Source organism: Lynx canadensis, chromosome E2 (genome assembly GCF_007474595.2).
Source record: "Lynx canadensis isolate LIC74 chromosome E2, mLynCan4.pri.v2, whole genome shotgun sequence".
NCBI classification, from domain to species: Eukaryota; Metazoa; Chordata; class Mammalia; order Carnivora; family Felidae; genus Lynx; species Lynx canadensis.
The window spans coordinates 49,565,950-49,581,516 of NC_044317.1; the positions used below are offsets into that span (position 1 = coordinate 49,565,950).

Consider the following 15,567-nt stretch of genomic DNA (forward strand, 5'->3'; position numbering starts at 1 on the left):
GTTGAAATCTACAATACGTTTTGCCTTCATTTTTTGTTTTTGGTCTTTCATTCGTTTTTATATCTAAAAAGTGTCTGAAACTGCAAAATAAAGGCTATCGTTTTCTCACGTCTAGTAGTAGGTACAGTTTCGTTATTAAAGGATCACGTGATCTTGTTACAAACTGTTTTTAAGTCTCTGACTCTTCAAATAGTTGCTAATTGCGTTTTGTTTGTCAGTGGGAAAAACTCAGTTTCACTGGCGTCACAGAACAGCTTTAGGGCGGCAAAATGGGAAGCCATAAAGCGGTTTCTGATCATTGTAGTCCTCGCCTTACTAGCTGGGAGATTTGCTAGGAGGGAAGGGAGTGGCCTAAGGCGGGCGGGCAAAGTTCTTCCTCCTCTTGGAGTTTCTGGGAAATGTAGTCCTTAACTCTTTCCGGAAACAAGGGGCCGCTGCACCGCCTGTTCCCCCTGGGGCTTCCGGGAAGTGTAGTTCTGGGGCGCCGTGTAGGCAGAGGCACTTCCGCCCCGGAAAAGCGAGGCTGCCACCATCTTTTCGGTCGGGAGGTGAGTCAGCCTTGCTCCCCCCCACCCCTCCGAGCCTTTTCGGCCTGAGCGTGGGACTAGTCGCTACCAAGGCGGCCTTTTTAGGATGGAGGAGTCGCGGCCGCCGGCGGAGGCCGAGAGACGGAGGGCAGAAGTTTGGATTCCCTCAGCTCTCCTCCCCCACTTACCGAGCAGCGCTGCTACTTCTATCGGTACAATACCCGGCGAGTTGTTCTCTGCGCTCTACTTTCCTCCTCCGTACGGTAGCGAGCGAGCGAGAGAGCGAGAAACTACTGGGTAGGGTTGTGATTCCAACTGAACGAGACCGTACGTGTCCAGAGCTTAGAACGGCGGGGCACGGGATGACGGGTTGGCTCTCGCTCGTGATAGAGTAATTCGGTCACCAGCGCCCCTTTGCCTGGAAGCCCCAGTGAAGACAGGGAGCTCAGGGCTCTAGGGGCATCGACAGCGTGGCCCTGCTGTCATCGTCCCGGGCACCGAGGTCTTCCCCAGCTCTATCGATCTCTTTTAGGAAGCTCCGAGGCACCCCGCGCTAGCGCCTGGGGATGTCCGCTACGCTTGATCCCGGAGACAGAGCCAGCCGTGCCGTCCCACCGCGTCCTTTTCTTCCGCGTCCCTGGGGTCGCAAAGGGGAGAAAGGACGGACTTCTTGGCTGCCCACGGCATAGCCCCGGGTACGTACCAGCGAAGGCACTTTCTTGTCCTGTCCTCTGTTTTCAGTTCATCAGGTTTCTTTCAGTCAGTAAATTCGCAGTAGGAAAATGTGCAAATATTTGTCGCATCAGCCTGCCGGTGTTTAATCTCCCCGTTGGTAGGTGTGAGTGTGGATTTTATACCACACGCGCATATGTTTTAAATATGTCTTCATTTTTCAGTTTACCACGTTTTACATTTCTTCCTTTTGCTCTCTTTTCTTCTTATTCCTCTTTTACTTACTCGCAACTGCTTTGGGATAAAAAACGGTTATCTGTCTCTGAGACTAATGTTTTCTTTTTTTTGAGAGAGAGCGAGAGCAAGCAGGGAAGGGGCAGAGAGAGAGGAAGAGAAAGAGAATCCCAAGCACGCTCCTGCACTGTCAGCACAGAGCCGGATGTGGGGCTCGAACCCAGACTGTGAGATCATGACCCCAGCCGAAATCTGATGCTCAACTGACTGAGCCACCCAGGCGCCCCAACGCCACCACCTTTTTTTTTTTTTTTTTAATGTTTATTTATTCTTGAGACAGAGACAGAGCATGAGTAGGGGAGGGGCAGAGAGAGAGGGAGACACAGAATCCGAAACACGCTCCAGGCTCTGAGCTGTCAGCACAGAGCCCGACGTGGGGCTCGAACTCACGGACCATGAGATCATGACCTGAGCCGAAGCCGGACGCCCAACCGACTGAGCCACCCAGGCGCCCCCCCCCTTTTTTTTTTTTTAAACTGTAGGGTAGGTTCTGTGGGATAGGTTATATTTTTGTTCTAACCACCCTCCAAATTGGTCAGATCTTTCTTGGGCTTTTTGTTTGTTTTAAATCACAAAGACGTTACCAACATACTTACAAGGGTCTTTTTGTTTGTTTTGGGTTTTTTTTGTTGTTGTTTTGTTATTTTACCATTTCTTCTTTAGGGCTCATTTAGTTATAAATGTTCTTCATCTTTGTTCAGCTGAAATTTTTTTTTTTTTCCTCCCTTGTGTCAGTAGTCACTCTGTTGAGCATAGAATTCAAGGTTGACCATTATTTTTTTTCCTTCCTTTTGGAGATCTCGTTCAGTTGTTTCACATCTCCATTCTGTTTCCCTGATTCTGTCAGTCTAATGGTCATTTCTGTTAGGTAAACCGTATTTTCTTTCTGGGAGCTTTAAGGATTTTTGTTGTTGTTTTTAGTTCTTATTTACGTACACTTTTTAGTTCTTTGCATTCTTGAGTTTCAGTATGATTTAAGAGAGTATTTTTATTTATACTGTTGAGAATTTCTATGTATGAACTCACAATTATCTTTTGAAGTAAGACCTCTCTGCCATTTCTTTCATTCTCTTTTCCTCATACTCCTATTGGACAAATGTTGGAGCCTCTCAATCTGTCTTCTGTGTTTCTTGATTTTTATTTTGTATCTTTCTTTATCTCTATGCACATAGGATTAAAAGGCTCTTACCAATAAGCCTTTTATTGACTTCATGAAGTAAATTGACTCGAAATGATGCTTTTTAGAAAACTAATACCAGTGTCGAAATGTTACTAGCTGGGCAACAAATTATTATTTTTTAAATGTTTATTTTATTTTTTCTTTGAGAGAGAGAGCATGCGTGGGGGAGAGGCAGAGAGAGAGGGAGACACAGAAGTCCAAGCAGGCTCTGCCGTGTCAGCGCAGAGCCTGATACAGGGCTAGAACTCACTAACCAGGAGATCATGACCTGAGCCGAAACCAAGAGCCAGATGTCTAACCAACCCAGCCACCAGGCACTCCCGGGGAAAGAGTTGTTAAGTGAGAGAAAATTTTATTTTATTTTATTTTTTATTTATTTTTTATTTTTTTTTTTCAACGTTTATTTATTTTTGGGACAGAGAGAGACAGAGCATGAACGGGGGAGGGGCAGAGAGAGAGGGAGACACAGAATTGGAAACAGGCTCCAGGCTCTGAGCCATCAGCCCAGAGCCCGACGCGGGGCTGGAACTCACGGACCGCGAGATCGTGACCTGGCTGAAGTCGGACGCTTAACCGACTGCGCCACCCAGGCGCCCCGAGAGAAAATTTTAAGTCAAAATTAGGATTTTCAGAGAAGAAAGGTGAGTTTCATAGGAGAGCATTATGAAGTCCAGGTACTTTTCTGGTGTTTTTTGCTGCTTTGAGAAAAGACCTGTGCAAATACAGTTTATAATGCAAAGTATCATCTGCTTTTTTGCAGGTGCAGGAAAAAAGGATTCCTGGCTCTTTGAACTTTCCATCTGCTGTTAATCCGGGGAAAACCTTATGAGGTGAGTATGATTTGCAGTTCGTATCCTGTCCTCACGTGCAGATGACCACAGTGAGGCACAGAGTGTTTTCTTTAACACCCCTGACATTACATAGATGCAAGTATCATTTCCAGGATTTAAACCGAGGCCTTTGACTTAGAACCACATTTTTTTTTTTTAAGCCTATACATGTTGTTAACAATGCCCTTCATTTCCTACTGTCCCCAGGATGGAAAATTCTTATAGTAGCGTTACTGCGTTTGATTCTGCAGGCTATTGACTGTCCAGTGGCCCCTGACTAACAAACTTATTAGTAGTTGGAATCTACTCCATGCTTTCCTTACCATGCTGGATGTGACTGCAACTGCCTGGAAGTAGGAGAACTCTTGTATAATTTCTGCAAAGATCCACATGGGCTCATGGCCGCCCTGGCCTGCATCTCATGGCTTCTTTGTCCTTCCCCAGTTATGCCTTCTCAGGACTCTGACCTTTCCGAGAAGGAGCAGGAGAAAATGACCAAGTTTCAGGTAAATAAGGCATTCTTTTGTGGCTCCCAAGGTGTGTTTTTACCTTTCAGAGATTAGGCACATCCTTTTTTCTCTTCCTTGGAAAGGTTAGTGGAAAACAACAGATTGTGAGTGCATGTTCTGGCCAGACTCTGTGTGCATGTGTGTGTGCTGTTTTATCTTTATTATTTCACAAAACGATCTCTGAAAAAAGTAATAGCAATTTGAAATAGACAAAAGTAATGTACACTCCTGCTTTGCTTACAAACCAGCTCTTTGCACTTTCCCGCATTCCTTTTTCACTTGCATTCTTAACTCTGTATTTGCAGTATTGGCATTGGTGGGATCTACAGTTGACCCTCAAACTATGCTGAACCCCCTGCACAGTTGAAAATCCACATATTAACTTTTGACTCTTCAGAAACTTATCTTTTAAGCGTACTGTCGACCAGAGGCCTTACCAATAACATAAACAGTTGATTAGTACATATTTTGTATATGTTATATACTATGTTCTTACAATAAAATAAGCTAGAAGAAAAAAAACATTATTAAGAAAATTTTAAGAGAGGATACATTTACAGTACTGTAAAAAATTTGTATATAGGGTGGACCCATGCAGTTCAAACCCTTGTTGAAGGGTCAGCTGTACTTACATACATTAAAGAAAGGCTTAATAACTCTATTAAGATTAGTAAGAGGGGGCGCCTGAGTGGCTAAGTTGTTTAAATGTGTGACTTCAGCTCAGGTCATGATCTTGCAGTTCGTGAGTTTGAGCCCTGTGTCGGGCTCTGGTCTGTGCTGACAGCTCAGAGCCTGAAGCCTGCTTCAGATTCTGCGTCTCTGTCTCTCTCTGCCCCTCCTCTGCTCATGCTCTGTCTTTCTCTCTCTCTCTCTCTCTCTCAAAAATAAATAAACATTAAAAAAAAAAAAGACTAGTATGATAAAGAAAAACTTAATTGGTATATGAGTAAAAGAAATGGAGTGTTGGGGCGCCTGGGTGGCTTGGTCAGTTATGCGTCCGACTTCAGCCCAGGTCATGATCTCACGGTCCGTGAGTTCAAGCCCCGCGTCGGGCTCTGTGCTGACAGCTCAGAGCCTGGAGCCTGTTTCAGATTCTGTGTCTCCCTCTCTCTCTGCCCCTCCCCTGTTCATGCTCTGTCTCTCTCTGTCTCAAAAAATAAATAAACGTTAAAAAAAAAAAAAAAAAAAAAAAAAAAAGAAATGGAGTGTTAAAAAAGGCAAATTTATGGAGAAAATAATGGTCACTCATAAGTAAACGTATGCAGATGTGAACAAAGTCTTTCTGTGTATTTATCACTTAGGTTGTCGGAGATTTTTTTAAACAGGAGTTCTGTCCTCTTTGGCCAGAGTCTAGAGATTCAGGAACACTTGTACTCTTGCATGAAAGGTGAACTGGGAAAACCTTTTGAGAGGGAAATCTGCTATTCTTTGAAAAATCTGGAAGTGTTTATTCTGTGACTTTGCAATTGCTGCTCTTAACCAAAATCTCTGTAAAAGGGTCTTTGCAGCGTTGATTAAAATTAAAAATCTGTCACTATGGGACGCCTGGATGGCTCAGTCGGTTGGGTGACTGACTGTTGATTTTGGCTCGGGTCATGATTTCATGGTCGTGAGATCGAGCTCTGTGTTGGGCTCCATGTTGGGTGTGGCGCCTGCTTAAGATTCTCTTTCCCTCTGTCTCTGCCCCTCCGCCAACTCGGGTGTGCATGCTCTCCCTCTCTCAAAATAAATGAACTGAAAAAATAAATACAAAATAAAAATCTGGAACTAATTATACATGATTTGTATTGATTAAAGACAAATCATAAATTCTAAGGAATGTTAGAGTCTCTGGTTGCAAAATGGAATGAGACCGTATAATAGTAATTGTTCACATTTATTGAGCACTTTGAGATGTGCCAGGCACCACTCTCTGTGGTTTACATGCACTTACTCATCTAACGTTTTCAAACACCTTGTGGTTTAGACACCATTAAAGAAAAGAGGCAATTGAGATAGTGGCAAGTTATGGAATTTCCCCCAAGGTCCTGTAATTAAAACTTTGAAATTTGAACTCAGTCTGTGCCTTCACCAGCTGTGAATGCCGCAGGTGGATACAGCATGTGCATTGAACACAGAAAGCCGTGTGCCTGTCCTGGAGGACTGCCAAAGGCCTGTGAAAATCGCAGGGACAGAATCCAAGCTTTGTGGGGCGATCGGGAGGGGACGGTGAATGGGGGACAGCTCTGGGACTGAAATCTGCCTGGGTTCCCTTCAAATCAGCAACAAGATTTTTGGTAATCCTCTTTACCCTTTTCAATCCTGGCTTTTTTCCAGTGGAGATTATGGGATCGAGGTTGTGTGTGTTTGATGTCGTAGGAGGCAGTGACCTTCAAGGACGTGGCTGTGGTCTTCACTATAGAGGAGCTGGGACTGCTGGACTCTGCCCAGAGGAAGCTGTACCGAGATGTGATGGTGGAGAACTTCGAGAACCTGCTTTCAGTGGGTGAGAACAGGCGCACTGTGACACTGAACCTCACCCCTACTGAGAGCCCGTGTCCTCATTTCAAAGCTTTGGACCTTTTAAAATGGTTCCCTGAACTTGAAAGCGCAAGTTTTTCTAATCCCTGGGACTGCAGGCATAGTTTTTCCTGGTCTTTCTGCTCAGGCAAAGTTCTGTCCAGGGATGATCCCCCCCCCCCCCCCCCCCATTAGGCAATGTCTGGAGACTATTTTGATTGTCACAACTAGAGGGGAGGGGTGCTACTGCCACCTAGTGGCTGCCAATGCTTCTAAACCTACAGCGTGTAGGACAACCCCCACCACAAAGAAGTAGCTGGTCCACAATATTCATAGTGCCGCAGTTGAGAAATCCTCTTTAAGTTAACTATAAATGAGGGGCACCTGGGTGGCTCAGTCAGTTGAGCGTCCGACTTCGGCTCAGGTCATGATCTCACGGTCCGTGAGTTCGAGCCCTGCATTGGGCTCTGTGCTGACGGCTCAGAGCCTGGAGCCTGCCTCAGATTCTGTATTACCTCTCTCTCTGTCCCTCCCCTGCTCGTGCTTTGTGCCTCTGTCTCAAAAATAAATAAACATTAAAAACAAAATTAAAAAAAATTAACTATAAATGGGAATTATAAATTATAAATTGGCTTCTATGTTTTGCAAATACTTTATCTTTCAGATTATGGCTGTGACCCATTGGTGGGTCATGGAATTAATACATTGTACTGGAATTTTATTTTTCAGTGAAATAGAATAAACAAGAATAAGGGCAGAAACCATCAAAGTTCCTTATCAAGACCTGCTCACGTTGAGGCACAAACTGACCATTTGCAGTGAGTGGTGTGAGAGTGGGAAATAGGATGAGAACAGCCATTGGCTAGATCTAATTTTATCTCTGTCCAGACACGGACTAGGTCATGACCTCCATCCATTTCTTACGGTTTGTGATCAAAAAAGTTCTTAAATTGTCACTTAGAGGTTCTAAGGACTGTAGAATTTGGACAAAAATACAGCTTTGTGTTCATCTTAAAAATATATATCTGCTTTTTCATAGGACATCTTCCCTTCAAGCCAGATATGATGTCCCAGTTGGAGGCAGAAGAAAAGCTTTGGATGATGGAAAGAGAAACCCAAAGAAATGGATATTCCAGTGAGAACCATGTGGCTGTTCCTTCAGGTACCAGCTAATCTGCTTCTCACCACGCCCGTGATTACCACTCTTGTCCCAGTACTGTCGTCCCTTGCCTGGACTGGGAAAGCAGCCTCCACATTGGTCTCCCTGCCTCCTCCCTTGCACTCCTATCATCTGTTCTTAACATGGGACCTGAGTGATTCTTTAGGGAGCAAGTGGGATCACGCCATTCCCCTGCTGAAAACCCTCCAGAGACTTCCCATTTCTCTCCGTGTCCTCACAGTGGCCTGCACGGCCCTACCTCATCTGGATGCCTCACCAGGTTCCTCTATGATCAGCCTTGCTTTTACCCTGGATTCCATCATCCCTGGTGTCCTGGCCCCCTTGGAGTGTCATCTGCTGTTTCAGGGCCTTTGGCTGCCTCCCCCTCTGCCTGGGCATAGAGTCCGCAGCCACTCCCTTACTCAGGTCTTTGCTCGGGTTTCACCTACATCAGCTAGGCCTTCTGTGTCTGCTGTTTAATGTGTCATCCTCTCCCTTCTCCATCCCCTCACCCTGCCTTATTTTGTGTCTAAGCACCGATCACCTCCTGACCTGGTAACACAGTTTTATTTACTTGTGCGTCCTCTATCTCTCCAGGAAGTAGGAATTTGGGCAGTTTTATCTGCTGTGTCTACTCAAAGCCTCGGGTGGGCCTTCTGCACAGAAGGTGATCCCATACGTGCTTGTTAAGTGAGTAAGTCAGTTACCTAGTTACTGTTCTTGTAGAAGTGAGCTACAATACCAGCCTTTCAATAGCAGCCTTTCCCGGATGGGAAGAATGCCTTGTCCATGTCCTCAGACAGGCTGATTACTTTCCTGCCCAGCCTTTTACCGCCCTCCTTTCTCCTGCCCTCTCTCTCTCCTTCACCTTTCACTTCACTCTTCGATCTCCTTTCCTTTCTCTCCCCTAGTGTCCTTTCTCTTTAATTGGCATATTTCTCAGTTCTACCCATTTAGAAGTTAAAAATTAGATATTCCCAGATCAAGTAAATTCATAGGCTCTCCCTCTGCCTGAAAACGAAACAGTAGCTTGTCTGCAAACATGATAAGTTAGGCGATGAATTCTGCAAGTGACTGATGGATGTACCCCTTCTTTTGTCCTTTTCCCTTCCTATGTCATTTCATGGTTGATGCGCTCAGGGTGTTGGATACTTGCTTCCCTTCACTGGGTCTCGTTTTCACATGCAGACTCAACCTCAGGAATGCCGACCCTAAGTATTGTCACTTCTCAGTTTTGCATAATAGACCAAGTCTGTCTTTTAACAAATCTTGTAGCATTTGCTGTCACCTTGTCTCAAAGGTTTTTTGACCTCTTCACCATCAGCATGTTTCAGGATTTTGCAGCCATGCCCCACATACAAAAACTGTGCTAAAGTGCTCTTTGCGGGTCACAAGAGGACAAATTAAAGGGCTTATTTTTGTAGATTCTTTTTTTTTTTTTTTTTTAATAGATTTCATTTACAGGTTTTTTTTTTTTTTTTTTTTTTTTTTTTTTTAAATTTTTTTTAAATTTTTATTTGCAACGTTTTTATTTATTTTTGGGACAGAGAGAGACAGAGCATGAGCGGGGGAGGGGCAGAGAGAGAGGGAGACACAGAATCGGAAACAGGCTCCAGGCTCCGAGCCATCAGCCCAGAGCCCGACGCGGGGCTCGAACTCACGGACTGCGAGATCGTGACCTGGCTGAAGTCGGACGCTTAACCGACTGCGCCACCCAGGCGCCCCTATTTTTGTAGATTCTTAAAAACAAAAAGCTTACAGATACTGGAGACAAGTGGGCATCCCATCTCCGTCACTTCTAGAGGTGGCTCATAGGTTTAGAGCACACTAATGTGACTAATGGATTGTCTGGAACATCATCTCCCAGTGAATGTCTAACATAGTTCTCATTTCTAAGATGTCTTGGAATATGTAAAGATTTATACTGAGTAAACTTAGAAGATAAAAGCTATTCCCGGTTATCAGAATGGATAACTAAACTATCAGAAATTATCAGTGCCAAGGATGCAAGGCATTTCAGTTCATCAGTTCTCAGGGAAGAGGCTCAGGTTGTCTACATATGAATGGAAGCCACCAGCTTCCCAGCTGAGCGCCTGCCCCTCTCGCTAACACCTAAACGATCACAGAACGCATATATGGTAGATGTTCATTAATTTCAAATTGGACATTTCCAGGCATCAGAAGACTGGTATACGTACCTGTGGACATGAGAAGGGTCCTGACAGGAAAGAAAATTACAGCCTTTCTAAATTTTCCAGTGTAATTTGCATCCTAGTGATATTAACTAGCTCATAGAGTAATGTGAGAAGCCTTTTGACATGCTGTAGTGAGTCCTGATATGAAACACCCGAAGTTAGCTCCAGCGTCACAGGTTAAGGGCACAGACCTCCACGAGACCACCCACCAAGACGTCAGACACCAGCTGGGCTCTCCAGGGCCACCCTCTTAGGACCCAGCTGGCATTCACTAAAATGACAGAACACAGGAAAGCTCTATACTTACAATTATAACTGCATTATAGCCAAAGGAATACAAACGCAATGAATTCTGTGAGCGAGTGATGGATGTACCCCTTCTTTTGTCCTTTTCCCTTCCTATGTCGCTTCATGGTTGATGCGCTCAGGATGTTGGATACTTGCTTCCCTTCACTGGGTCTTGTTTTCACCTGCAGACTTAGCCTCAGTAGTGAGGTTCAGCCTTTTTATTTATTTATTTATTTTTTAAAAGATTTTCTTTTTTTGGTAATCTCTACACCCAACGTGGAGCTTGAATTCACACCCCGAGATTGAGTCACGTGCTCAACCGACTGAGCCAGCCAGGTGCCCCGAAAAGAATACAAATCCGAACCAGCAAAAGGCAGAGATGCATAGGGTGAGGCCCGGGACCGTTCCCTCCCACCTCCCTCTGATAATGACCCTTGTGATGACTTTGGACACATCCACATAATCCAGGATAACTTCCCCATCTCAGGATCCTTAATTTAATCAGATCTAAAGCCCTTTTGCTACATACATGAACATACAGGTTCCAGGGATTAGGACATGGACATCTTCACCTAACATACCTAGAAGTGTGTATATACCTGTTGAGATGTTTCAGCTTATGTTATTAGAATGTAACTTTCCGCTGAAGCAAATTAATGAAGGACTTTTGGTACCCAGCCCCACTCAAACATTTTAAGCCAGTGGCTTCCATACATTTTTAGCCATGACCTTCGATCAGATATTTTACATCTTTATCCAGCATAAATATAATATTTAGGTGTGTGTTTAGAACTGAAACAAGCATTTCTTTCTGTTTCTTTTCTTTTTTTTTTTTTTGAAACAAGCATTTCATACTTGTTTCACCACTTGTTCATAGTAAGTGGTGTCCTTACTATGTGTGATTTCTGCCAGGACCTAAAATACTATTTAATGCCTATAAGCTTTTTTAATCTTACTGGGGAGGATGCCTCTTACCATAAGCCTACTAGGGCAAAGGTGAGTAGGCTTTTAATTGATGTTATTGGAGGATAGAATGTGGCTTGTCTTTGTTGCCCTGCAGCCATTTGATTTCAAACTTAAAGCTCTCCTTTTAATCTGTGAAATTTATGGTTCTAAAATGGGTTACATTTACACTTAGTGGCTAAGAGTCTGTTGACCCCATTTTTTGCTTCCACTTGCATGGAAACACATAAAAGGTTACATGATACTGTATAGACGTGACCCTCCCCATGGTTTGTGGAGGCCTTATCGTAGGGCCTATATGTGAAATCCTGACGTTTCTGGACCTAAGCATTCACTTGTCCTTATCTCTGAATATTGCTTTTTCTTATAGGCAGCAAGCATCAAAAGGAGGTGGAGACTCTTCGAAAAGTTGCATTAAAATACCTTTCACACGAAGAACTATCCTGCTGGCAAATCTGGAAGCAGGTGGCAAGTGATTTAACCAGCTGTCTTCAGAGGAAGCGTTCCCAGTTACTCCACGGTGATTCTGTTCAGGTTTCTGCAAGTGAGAATAATGGAATGAATCCTAAAGCAGGTAGCTCCAGTTACACTGCAGGTGTATCTATTTTGAGAACTCAGGATTCTTGTGGGAACACCTACCCGCGTGAGTCACCGGAGCAGAATAGAGGTCAGCAAGTAAATGTGAAAAATAACCTGAGTATATGTGAGGCCTTCGTGAAGCAATCACTTAGTGATTGTATTAGCACTGGCACAGAACAGAAACCCTATGAATACAATGAATGCGGCAAAAGCATTTGCGATGGTTTCAGTCGACACGTACCCCCAGGAGGGGATCTCTTTCCGTGTCGTGAGTGTGGAAAGGGTTTCAGTTATAGCTCAGTGCTTCCACTTCACAACGTTCACCCAGGAGAGAAATGCTCCAGGCGGTGGCCACACCTGCAGGCTCTTCAGAGAATTCGCCCAAGAGAGAAACACAATAAATGTCATGAACCTGGCGATTGCTTCGGTAAGAGCGCTTTTCATCCTCATCAGTCTAACCACACAGGGGAAAAGCCCTACAGATGTGACAGTTGTGGCAAGGGATTCAGTAGCAGCACAGGCCTTATCATTCATTACAGGACTCACACCGGAGAGAAACCTTACAAATGTGAAGAGTGCGGTAAGTGCTTTAGCCAGAGTTCAAATTTTCAATGCCATCAGAGGGTCCACACTGAAGAAAAACCATACAAATGTGAAGAGTGTGGTAAGGGCTTCGGCTGGAGTGTTAATCTTCGTGTTCATCAGAGGGTCCACAGGGGTGAGAAACCCTACAGATGTGAGGAGTGTGGTAAGGGCTTCACTCAGGCTGCACACTATCACATACATCAGAGGGTCCACACTGGGGAGAAGCCTTACAAATGTGACGTCTGTGGTAAGGGCTTCAGTCATAATTCACCGCTAATATGCCATCGGAGAGTCCACACTGGAGAGAAACCATACAAATGCGAGGCGTGTGGGAAGGGCTTTACCCGTAACACAGATCTTCATATCCATTTCCGAGTTCACACAGGAGAGAAACCCTACAAGTGTAAGGAGTGTGGGAAGGGCTTCAGTCAGGCTTCTAATCTTCAAGTCCATCAGAATGTCCACACTGGGGAGAAACGATTCAAATGTGAAACGTGTGGGAAGGGCTTCAGCCAGTCATCAAAGCTTCAAACCCATCAGAGAGTCCACACTGGAGAGAAGCCATACAAATGTGATGTGTGTGGTAAGGACTTCAGTTACAGCTCAAATCTTAAACTGCACCAGGTAATTCACACTGGAGAAAAACCGTATAAATGTGAGGAGTGCGGGAAGGGCTTCAGCTGGCGATCAAATCTTCATGCTCATCAGAGAGTCCACTCTGGAGAGAAACCCTATAAATGCGAGGAGTGTGACAAAAGCTTCAGTCAGGCCATAGACTTTCGGGTACATCAGAGAGTCCATACTGGAGAGAAACCGTACAAATGTGGTGTATGTGGTAAGGGCTTCAGTCAGTCCTCTGGTCTTCAGTCCCATCAGAGAGTCCACACTGGGGAGAAGCCATACAAATGCGATGTCTGTGGAAAGGGTTTTAGATACAGTTCACAGTTTATATACCACCAGAGAGGCCACACTGGAGAAAAACCTTACAAATGTGAGGAGTGTGGGAAAGGCTTTGGGAGGAGCTTGAACCTTCGCCATCATCAGAGGGTCCATACGGGAGAGAAACCCCATAGGTGTGAAGAGTGTGGTAAGGCCTTCAGTCTCCCCTCAAATCTGAGAGTCCATCTGAGTGTTCACATTAGGGAAAAACTATTTAAATGTGAAGAGTGTGGTAAGAGCTTCAGTCAGAGTTCGCGTCTTCAAGCCCATCAGAGAGTACACACTGGTGAGAAACCATACAAATGTGATGTATGTGGTAAGGACTTCAGTCACCCTTCACGTCTCACGTACCATCAGAAAGTCCACACTGGCAAGAATCGTTAAAAGTGAAGAATGTCTTAATGGCTTCTGTCAGGATGTACGTCGTCACATATTTGGAGGGTCGTTGCTGGTGATAAACTATCAAGTATTGAGAGTGGAAAGAGATTTCTTCAGATGGAATCTCTCTAACATCCATTAAAATGATGACGTGGAACCATAATGCCAGGAATGGAACTAATATTAAGGGGGAGGAATAGCTTGTAACCCTCTTGGCAAGATCCATCTGCTATAGTCTTTAAAAGTAAATACATGCCTAAAGATACTGTGTGAAAAGGATATTTGCCATATATATACTAGCTAGTTTTTTGGTGGGGGGTGGGGGTGGTCAGGGAGGTTTCTGGATTACTTTAACTTATATTTTATACTTATTTACAGTGACCATTATTTTTACTAAAGCTGTAAAGCTGTGAAAAGTGAATAAAATTACTGACTTAAATTTCCTATAACCAAGAATTCATACTATGATTGCTTTATTTCATATGGTATATTGGATTAAAATTAAGGAATAGATCCCCTGGGATGAAGCTTTGATCTTCAGAAGTAAATTTGTATTTGCTACAGATGTATAAAAAAAAATGGTCATTGCATCATTGTTTATAATAGGAAACAATCAGTTGGATAGAGTATTTTATGATTTATTAATCCAGTAGGACACTATGCAAACATCAGATGGGAAAAGGTAAATTTGTAGTTTGGGATATTGGAAGATGTCCAGAATATATTAACCTGAAAAAAACAAGGCATGGGGTTTTGTGTGATCTCATTAGAAAAGGTATAGATGAATAGGTATTTCTGGTTATCGCTAAATGATGATATTTTGTTTCATATGTATTTTTGCATTTCTTTAAATTTCTTAGTTTGAAATAATATCAAACTTTCCAAAAAATGTAAGTTCTATAACATCTCTTGTATTCCCTTTATTCAGATTGATGAGTTAACATGTTTGAATCATTCTCTCCTTGTATGTGAATGTGTGTATATACACACATATTGATATCTGTATGTACACATAGAACTTAAAATTTTTTTTTTAATGTTTATTTATTTTTGAGAGACAGAGTACTAGTGGGGAAGGGGCAGAGAGAGAGGGAGACATAGAATTCAAAGCAGGCTCCAGGCTCCAAGCTGTCAGCACAGAGTCTGATGCAGGGCTCAAACTCACAAACCATGAGATCATGACCTGAGTCAAAGTCAGATGCTTAACTGCTCAACCGACTGAGCCACCCAGGTGTCCCTGCACACATAGAATTTTTAACCATGAGTTTGTTACAGACCTCTTGCCCCTTGCAGCTAGATACATCAGTGTATGTGCTAAGAACAAGGATGTTTAATTTACTTACACAGCTACAAGTATAGTGATCAGGAAAATTTAATACTGATACATAATACTATTTAACTTACAAACCTTATTCAAATTTTATCAGTTGTCCTGATAATGCATCACATTCTTTCTGGTTTAGAATCTAGTCAAGGTTTATACATTTCATTTAGACTCCTTTAATCTGGATCACTGCCTTACTGTTTATTTTTAATGACCTTGATATTTTTGAGTGTTATACAATTTGGATTAGTGTGAGGTTTTCTCATTATTGGATTTAAATTATGCATTTTTTGGCATAAGGATTCCACAAGTGATGTGTCCTTGGTATATCCCATAAGGAAACATGGTATGTTAGTCCTATTATAGGTGATGTTAACTTGGTTAACTCGATTAAGGTAGGTAAGCTGGGTTTTTCCACTGCAAAGTTACCATTTTTACCTTTGTAATTAGTACTTTGTGGGGAGGTATATTCTGGTTCTTAAATAGCTTGTTTTTCAACAAATTTTTGTCCGCTAGTTTTAGCATCCGTTGCTAAATGTGGCCTAAATCGACTTACTGATGGTTGCAAAAGAGTGGTTTTCTACCATCATCATTTCCTCAGCATATGTTAGCCAATATCTGTACTGTTTGCTCATTTTTTTTAAGT

The 15,567-nt window shown here is 43.3% G+C and overlaps 1 protein-coding gene across 9 annotated transcripts; it reads left to right on the forward strand.

The window, feature by feature from the left end:
* The first annotated feature begins 498 nt into the window (after positions 1 to 498).
* ZNF227 (zinc finger protein 227) lies at positions 499 to 14,632 on the forward strand. Of its 9 annotated transcripts, none has more exons than XM_030298151.1 (7): positions 499 to 548; positions 1,060 to 1,222; positions 3,434 to 3,503; positions 3,755 to 4,009; positions 6,371 to 6,497; positions 7,551 to 7,673; positions 11,487 to 14,632. In XM_030298151.1, the coding sequence occupies exons 4-7, from the start codon at positions 3,902 to 3,904 to the stop codon at positions 13,601 to 13,603; spliced, it is 2,475 nt and encodes an 824-aa protein (XP_030154011.1). In that variant the 5' UTR covers positions 499 to 548; positions 1,060 to 1,222; positions 3,434 to 3,503; positions 3,755 to 3,901; the 3' UTR covers positions 13,604 to 14,632. The 9 variants fall into 9 exon arrangements, with proteins under 9 accessions (XP_030154011.1, XP_030154016.1, XP_030154018.1 ...); XM_030298156.1 differs by having other exon boundaries at positions 3,948 to 4,009; XM_030298153.1 differs by lacking the exon at positions 499 to 548 and adding an exon at positions 570 to 739.
* Positions 14,633 to 15,567: the final 935 nt, after the last annotated feature.